The sequence below is a fragment of the Myotis myotis genome, unplaced genomic scaffold (genome assembly GCF_014108235.1).
Source record: "Myotis myotis isolate mMyoMyo1 unplaced genomic scaffold, mMyoMyo1.p scaffold_m19_p_6, whole genome shotgun sequence".
NCBI classification, from domain to species: Eukaryota; Metazoa; Chordata; class Mammalia; order Chiroptera; family Vespertilionidae; genus Myotis; species Myotis myotis.
The window spans coordinates 21661924-21670788 of NW_023416368.1; the positions used below are offsets into that span (position 1 = coordinate 21661924).

At 53.8% G+C, this 8865-nt stretch overlaps 1 protein-coding gene across 1 annotated transcript; it reads left to right on the forward strand.

Moving 5' to 3' along the window:
* The first annotated feature begins 758 nt into the window (after nt 1–758).
* On the forward strand, nt 759–5859 carry IL17B (interleukin 17B). Its single transcript, XM_036312557.1, has 3 exons — nt 759–779; nt 2960–3249; nt 5215–5859. Exons 1-3 carry the CDS (start codon nt 759–761, stop codon nt 5444–5446), a joined length of 543 nt encoding a protein of 180 aa, XP_036168450.1. The 3' UTR covers nt 5447–5859.
* Nucleotides 5860–8865: the final 3006 nt, after the last annotated feature.

Here is an 8865-nt window from a genome sequence, read left to right on the forward strand (position 1 = left end):
TGGCTGGTGTGAGAACACAGATTCAGAAACACATTCCCAGCAGGCCAGAATTGCACAGAAAATGTCCCAAGAAAAACAGCCTGGGCTGGTGGATAGAGCCCTGCACAGGACCAGGTATGAACCTCAGCTCTGTCATCTGTAACTCACTGTGTCATCCTGCACAAGCCCCTTCCTGCTCCAGCCTCAGTTTCCCCGCCTGTGAACTAAGGAAACAAAACTCCCGTCACCCAAGGCTGTTGCGCTCACCTGAGACCGGGTGAGGCCAGAGTGCCTGCGTCTGTTTCCCTGGGAGATGGGGTCTGTGTCCTGCTCCTGGCCAGCACACTCTGAGAACATTTGCTCTCCTGACCAACGGACAGCCCGTCCCTCCTCTGCCCTCACCCCCTTGCCATCCCCAAAGCAAACGAAGCTGATTGTCTTAGCAGGCCCTGTGGGTGCTGGCCGGCTGGCCGGCCGCAGGCCACAAACGGAGGTGCCACCCGCCAGAACCCCACCAGACACACAGGGCATTGTCCCTTAGTCAACAGCCCCTGGGCACCTCGGCCGGTTCCTGGCCTGCCCCCACGCCCCTCACCGCCTGCCACTGCGCCAGGCCCAACCAGCTGGGGGCCCAAGCCGATGACGAGCCCACCCACCCCCAGCAGCCCCCTGATGAGCTATAATTGCTTCGCTCCATCCTGTTGCTGCCATTCTCTTGGAGGAGGCATCTGGGGTTCCAGGCGGGCGGCAGCTGCAGGCCGACCGCCTGGCTCGTCGGGATGGACTGGCTGTACAACCTGGTACGTGGCGCTTCCCCACCCCCACCCCTTTGAGGGCCTGAGTGTTTCCGTACTTCTTTCCTATTGATTAATGTCTGGCTCTGTTTGGCTTGGAATCTGCCGAGTTCTCCCTCTGCCCTCTCCCCCAGGGCTGGAGAGAAACAGACTGGTCTCACAGCCTGCAGCCATGGCCAGTAGCTCAGGCTCCTGAACTGGGCCCGTCCACACTGAAGCCCTTTCAGGCCAAAGGCACCTGGGGAGATCCTGGCAAACTCAGTTATCGGGGTTTTTCCAACGAGTCCTTGGGTGCTGAGAGCCAGACGGCGTGACCCAGGGCAAGCCCTTCCGTGTCTCTGTGTCCCACCTGCAACATGAGAGAAGGGGCCTCGGGGTCATCTGTTCCGTGTTCCTCTGCACGAAGAGCCAGAGTTTGAGGACACCGAGTGAGAGACGCAGATGCGATGAGAAAGCCTATGGTTAGGGAGACATCTTTCTGCATCAGGATCTAGGACCCAAAAGGAAGAATGTAGTGACTTGACTCTCTGTTGTGGATTTTGCTCCAGGAAATGGCTCTGCCAAGAGGGACTACGCTCAGACTTGTTTGCGAGGGTCAAGACTTGCTGGGTAGCCTGGAAAGGTCAGGCGCGGGCCATGTGAACCGTGGGGTGAGGGACACAGGGCAGGCAGGGGCCTGGCTAGATTCCGTGAGGAGATGAAACTCCCCCTGAGGGTTTCCCCCATCTGCCAGCCCTGGCCCTCCCCCAAGCCCTGGCCCTTCTCTCCCCGGCTTCCTGAGAAGTCTGGGTTCTGCTGGCCCCGCCCCGGGCCTCTCCTGTGTGAGCCAGGGCCTTTCCTGACACTCCCGGCTCTGAGGGCAGAAATGGACGGCAGGTGAGGGTGGAGAGGGGTGGGCGAGGGAGGACGAGGGGTGGGGCAGGCAGAGGGTTAGGGGTGGAGGAGGAGAGCACAGGTGCCATGGAGTCCAACGGAGATCCTGGGCCTCCACCTGCCCCCCTCCCCAACTTCATCTCATACCCCCTCTCTCCCCCCCCCTCCCCCCCCCCACACACTCTACTTCGGCCTCACTGTTTCCTTCCAGCAAAGCTCTTAACCAACTCAAACCTCCTCTCACAGTTTCCCATCTGCCTCCCTCTTATCCTTCAAGCTTCACCTGACATGCCTGCACCCCGGAAAGGCTTTGCGGGACCCCACACTGCCACCTGGCTAAGCGGGTGGCCCTGTTCTTCTCTAACCACGTGCTGCAGGGTCCCACCATCTCACGTATCTCTAGGGAGACTTAGGTGTTTGCTTTCTTGTTCACCATCTGTTCTTTCTCCCAGACTGTGAGCTACAGAAGGCAAGGATGGTGACAGCCATTCATTCACTCAGACACAGGGGCTAGAACAGTGTGAGGAAACTGGCGCAATGCCTGTCCTCATGGGGTCTGTGCTTAATGGGGGACGGGCATAGAAGAGAATCACACTCAGAGACTGTAAGACTGTAGTCATGCAAGAGGCATGTGGTGTTGAGAGCCCAAGAAGGCCCACCAAGGCCTCTGTAAGGAAGTGACACTAGAGAGGCATTTAGAGGGCGAGGAGAGAGGCCCTCTGCAGGTAGTAGCCTGTGCAAAGTCCCTGTGGCAGGAAGGAGCATGGTGAGAGGAAGGGAATGAGAGAAGGCCAGAGGCTGAGATGTGAGTGTGAGAGGAAGCTCAGGCCCAGGAAAGTGACTTTACTAGATTTGCATTTCAAATAGCTGTTCTTAGCCTAGATGTGGAGAATTGATTTGGAGGAGGGGAGAGGGTCTGTTGAGATGTTCAGGGAAGTGAGAACGCTGATGCAGATAGAGTGAAGTGGATAGGTGGGAGATTTTTTTCCCCCCCAAAAGAAGAAAAACAGACTTCATTTACAAGTAATGATATTTAGAAAAGACCCATCCTTGGCCCTTAAAAACCTCTCCATCAGTTCAAATCGGCAGGGAGATGTTTGAAGGGTGCAATAGATAAGACTTAGTGATGAGTGTGGTGCATGAAAGTGTTGGTACACAGGAGTGGTGGGCTGGTGGGACCAAGACAGGGCATGGCAGGTAAGAGTCACTCCTATAAGGACTTTCCTCTTTTTTTCCCTCCACTCCGAGCCCTGACTCTTGGCCCCGAGGAAGTCCTGGCTCTCTGACCTTTGACCCATGACCTTCCTCCTCAGCTATTTCTTCTTACCATCTCCATCTTCCTGGGGCTGGGCCAGCCCAGGAACCCCAAAAGCAAGAGGAAGGGGCAAGGGAGGCCTGGAACCGTGGCCCCTGGGCCTCATCAGGTGCCACTGGACCTGGTATCGAGGGCAAAACCATACGCCCGCATGGAGGAGTACGAGAGAAACCTCGGGGAGATGGTGGCCCAACTGAGGAACAGCTCTGAGCCAGTGAGGAGGAAGTGTGAGGTCAACCTGCAGCTGTGGCTGTCCAACAAGAGAAGCCTGTCTCCATGGGGCTACAGGTAGGCCAGGCTGGGTGGCCGTGGGCAAGCTGCATTGCATGTTGCGGGTTGCATGGGGAGGGGGGCACCTTGCCCACTGTCCCCATCATTGTAAGAGTTAAGACCTTGGATGCAGAGGCTGACGCCTGGGCTGGAATCCTGGCTCTGCTTCTTACTTGCTGTGGGGCTGTAGGCGAGTTGCGTAGCCTCTCAGTTTCCTCAATGGAGGTGATAGAAGTACCTACGTCATAGGTTTGTTATTAAATGAGATATCCATGCAGGACACTGCTGTTATTGCTCATAAAGTCCCCGCTAAAGTACCCGCAAGGCTTTCCCTGAACGTCACTTCCTCCAGCTCGGGGTGTCTTGTGTACATCCCTCAGTCACAGTTACAGCACTTCCGGGTGGTCTTGAGTTGACTGTGTCCATATCTGTCTCACGCTAGACTGGGACCTTCTACGGATTCTCATGCTCCATCTAATCCAAACCTCCAGGGCTGAGGCCCAGAAGGTGGGATTTTATACATCTCCACGTGATGAGGATGCACAGCTAGGTTTGGGAGTCACAACCTGCTGCCCCTAGAGCAGTGACGGCGAACCTTTTGAGCTCGGCGTGTCAGCATTTTGAAAAACCCTAACTTAACTCTGGTGCCGTGTCACATATAGAAATTTTTTGATATTTGCAACCATAGTAAAACAAAGATGTATATTTTTGATGTTTATTTTATATATTTAAATGCCATTTAACAAAGAAAAATCAACGAAAAAAATGAGTTCGTGTGTCACGTGTCATAGGTTTGCCATCACTGCCCTAGAGGGAAGGGGTGGTATCTTAGCTTGGTTGTAGCTCCACTTCCTAGCACAGCCCCTGGCACTCAGAAGCCACATGCATATGTGTTGAATGAATAATGATGAAACAGACTAACCCTGAAGGGTCCTCTCACAAACTCAGGCCACACAACCGATGTCCAGAATAGCATGTTCAATAGAACATTCTCTGATGATGTCAAGTCCAACCAGCCTCATGTGGCTCTCGAGCACCTGAAGTGTGGCTGGTGTGACTGGGGAGCTAATTTTGATTAATGTAAGTAGCCACATGTGGCTAGTGGCTACCATATCTGGAATGTGGCCATTGGAAGTGGCCATTAAGATCCTCCAAAAATAAAATAAAATAAAATAAAATAAAATAAAAATCCTCCAAAGCTGGGCCTCTCACTGTACTGTGCCCTTGACTTTTTGGAGATTTTATAAAAATGCAGGTTCTGATCAAAAGGGGGTAGGGGACTGGGCGGGGCACAAGATTCCACATTTCTAACAAGTTCGGAGGTGATCCTGACACTGCAGGTCCACAAGTCAAGTTCACCCCTCACATTTAGCAGACGAGGAAACTGAGACACAGTGAAGACAAGGTCACACATCAAGTCCCCATCCTCTCAGCTGTAGGAGGGAACTCCTCTGAGCTGTCCATCCCTGAACACCCTATGCCAAGGACAGACTCGTTCCCATGGGTGGAATATTTGTTACGTGAATAGAAATTAAGTCAGAATAGATCCCAGGCCTCCTGACTCCTCTTTTAGTGAGAATTAGGCCTAAATGTTCTCAAATATTAACTTCCCGTGGATTGAGTTTCTCAAGACTATAAGTAAGGGGGTGGGGAGGCAGAGGGTCCTTAGCTTCTTTGTGACCCCACAGCACCACGTAGTAGTAGGATAAGGATCTTGCTGGAGGAAAGAAGAAAACTGGGTGACTGGTGTCCTTGAACCTGGATAACCTTGGGTGCCTGACTTGCCTTCCATGGTTCCTTTTCTCACCGGGGACACGGAGTTGATTACTGTCCTTCCTATGGCGAAAACACAGGCTTGCCTGGGAATGAAAACACGGGGTTAGGAAAAGCAGAGGGTGGGGCGTGGGGGCCCATTTGCTGCCCCTCCCCCGTCCCAAACACACCACCCGCAGCAGCCCTGCGTTCTCTCCCGTTCTCCTGCAGCATCAACCACGACCCCGCCCGCATCCCGGCGGACCTGCCTGAGGCGCGGTGCCTGTGTCTGGGCTGCGTGAACCCCTTCACCATGCAGGAGGACCGCAGCATGGTGAGCGTGCCCGTGTTCAGCCAGGTGCCGGTGCGCCGCCGCCTCTGCCCGCTGCCCCCGCGCACCGGGCCCTGCCGCCAGCGCGCAGTCATGGAGACCATCGCCGTGGGCTGCACCTGCATCTTCTGAATGGCCCCGGCCCTGGCCCAGGACCTGTGGGCAGCTGGAGAGTGCCCTCCCTGCACCCCACACAAGGCCAATGAAAAGTAAACGCTGTCTTTCTAAAGCAAGACCTTGGGTTTGCTCCTTGTGGCTCTGAAGCCAAAACCAGGGTGGGGGTAGGAGGCTCCTGGGAGGTAGAGTTCAGATCAATATAAAGGAGGACTTCCCATCGCTCAGCCTTCTCCAACACTGAAATAGGTTATTAAAAAAAACACTGCATTTGCTTCCACCATTTCGGACAGTCACATACTTCCTTTAATTTGGGTTTATAAGGCTTATTTCAGTCATGTCATTGGAGCGTGGTTGCTATCAACGTCTGCAGGAGTGACCAAGCGCGAACTCTCCCTAGGTAAGTGCAGGACCATTGCAAACAATCTTTTCGGAAGCAGTGAGGCCCTGTCTCTGTGAGGGTCCAGCAAAGGCTGAGCCGCTCAAGAATATGGCAGAGCAGATTCCTGCTCTAGGAGGAATATGGTCGCCTTCAACTCGGATTCTCTGCAGGTTCAGCCTTAGACCCAGAGAGGAGCCTCCGGGCTGCCAAAGGGCAGGGGTTTTTACCCTGGGCCATCGAGCCCCTGAAATGGTTGTGTGGGAATGCACTTACTCTGGTCTGGGGATCTCCGGCTTTGCACAAACACTCGAGAGTTGAGAAGCATCAACACAGATCATGCCTTCCTCCAGCCGTATCCACAGGGGGATCTGGTGAGATGGTTTGCTGACAGCAGTGGTTCTGAAACGTTAGCTAGCGTGAGAATCACCCGGAGGGCTGGTTAAAGCGCAGATTGCTGGGCCCCACACGCAGTGGTTCTGAGATGATTTGGTAGGTACGACATGGGGGCTGAGCCTCACATTTCTAAGGCAGTGTTTCCTGCTGCTGGTCTGGGGACCACCCTTCGAGAACCACTGGTTTATATCAAAGCGCTTTACTGATAAAAAAGGCAGTGTGGGTCAACTTGCCCGAAAGCTCCCCCCAAGATGCTAATTCCCACCCACCCATCAGCCCCTTGCAACTCAATCCTCCCCCTGCCCTCCTAGCCCCTGCACCAAATCCTAAATCAGCTGCTCCCAGGTCTAAAAATACCTTCCTGCCCCCAGGACAGCTGAGGGGCTCAGGCTGTTTTCTGAGGGTAAGAATAGCTGGCTCTTTAGAGATCGTTTCAATAAGAGGGCCATCGGCCAGTATAGAAATACGCGGCTGCTCTAACTTCAATGCTTACAGCAGCTTTAGCTCTGAATGTATTAAGGCTCCATAATTCATGAAAGGGCACTGGTTAGGTTAGGTATGTGTCTGTCTGGGGTGGGAAGTAACTTACCTTTTTTGGTATCGTTCTAGAGTGGATACTGGTTAAAATTACCCCAGGAAGCTTCGGCCTGGCTCCAGACACATGGAAAATAGACTTCTTGTGCCAGCCCATGCTGATGCCTCCAGCAGCCATGTCTCCTCCCTGGGGGGTTGCTTGTCTCTGAGGCCCCCACAGCCTGCTCGTCAGGCCTTAAGACTTGAGCCACACATGAGGGACCCGGGGCCTCCAAGGCCTCTTTGTGGGGTGAGGGTGTGGGAAGATTTGAGAGGCAAGATGGTTGCTCTGGTCCTGGGAGGAGACCCCAGGTGCCCTGGGCATAGGGATTGGGTGGGGAAACTCCTCACCTGGTGGGACTCCTCCCAGAGCACCAGACACAGAGATCCTCAATGAACACCAGTTAGTTTATTAGTTTTATATAGAGGTTGGCATTTCCTCTTTGCAGGTGTCAGTTTTCTCATCTGGAGCGTGGTCTCGTGAGCCTGGGTGGGCAGCTGGCCTTGGTTTAAAGGCAGCAGCAGCAGGGAGCTCGGGACCTTTGCAGAACCGGGTCCACACTGTGCCCCCAACCTCCTTTGGTTGGAGTTTAAATGTGTCTCCTGCTTTCCACTCTCTGGTGAGAGTCCCCCAACTCCGTAAGAATAGGGGCCTCATCTGCCAACGTCAGTGCTGCATCCCCAGCACCTAGCACAGTGCCACATTCAAAATAGGGGTGCAGGGCTTGGTGAATGAATGCATGCATGCATTCATGCAAGGAGGCCTCAAGGGGAGCCCAAGATCTGCCCCTAGCTCCCTCTGTTGCTCCTTCAAAGGTGGGTCAGGAGCAAGGCACTCCTCCCTCCCCACTGTTCTTCACCCACCCCCAACTCTACCCTCCACAGCCTTCCTCCCACCGAAGAGCTGAAATCCTGCTTGAGCCACCTGCTCTAGGAGTGAAGTTCCTTTGAGGAGTTCTAAACGTATACTACACTGCCCCCAGGATGACTGAGAATGTGACCTCTTTCCTGTTTTATCTGGTAGATGATAGGACTCTTTGTCTTTGCAAAAGCTCTCTCTTCTCCCCGAGGGCTGTAGGTCCCTGGGGGCTCCTGGTAAGCCTGGGGGCAAAGGTTTCCCCCTGGTTCTCATGCTCCCTTACGGATCTCTGCCCTTTCCTTGTGGGTGGGAAGGTAGTGAGATGCAACTCTCAGGTTCGGGCCTGGGGAAGTGGGCAGCATGGGCATTTTGGCCCAGTTTGTTTCTGAGCTGTTCAGGCCTGCGTACCCAGACAAAGGAAGTTTCTGAAGAAGCAGCCAGCTCCACAGCACTCAAGCTGGGCATGGTGCCAAATGCCAGCTTCGGGGATCAACTGTAACTGCCCTGGTTTGCCTCTTTTGTACACATCCTTAGGGAGGCAACAGAGGGGTGGTTATCAGGGACAAATTTATTGGCCTTGGTCCTCTGGCCCAAAACCAATGATCATCGGTTACTCCATGATAGCCCGAGGCATCTCCATTTTAAATATAAACCATGAAAGAAAGGATGCTATTTCACACTGATTTCACTGGACTTGAGAAAAGGGAAAGGTCACAGCCCCATCCTACCTGTGGCAGACATTGTGCGTTTCTCCAACACCCTTTCTACCCCTAGGCCCTTGTAGTTTGGATGAGACCACCTCTGCTCCAGGGGTGGGGCCTGACTGTTCTAAGCCAATCAGCATGTGGCATTCACTTGGCCACAGGAATTGGTTCAGCAGGGGCCCAACTGGCCCAGAGCCCAGACTTTGGCTCAGGGGTCGTGGGAGAAGATGCTCTCGCTCTGGGAGCTGTTGGCAGCCGTCCTTGACCATGAGAGAAGTAATGGCGCTGGCCCTGCACAGTGCCCTGAGCTGGGACTGTTATGATAACCAATAAAACCCTTTTATTGCTTAAGGCAGTCTGAGTTTGGTTTTCTACTACGTCAACCAAAAGCATTCTTACCGACGTGTCAACTTCAGAATCCCTGTAGTAACCAAGGGCATGTTTCTCTAACGTTAAAGGCACCAACGCTTTAATGACCACTGCCAACACCTCCGCAGGGTAAAACTTCAGAGCCAGTTTGGCCTCT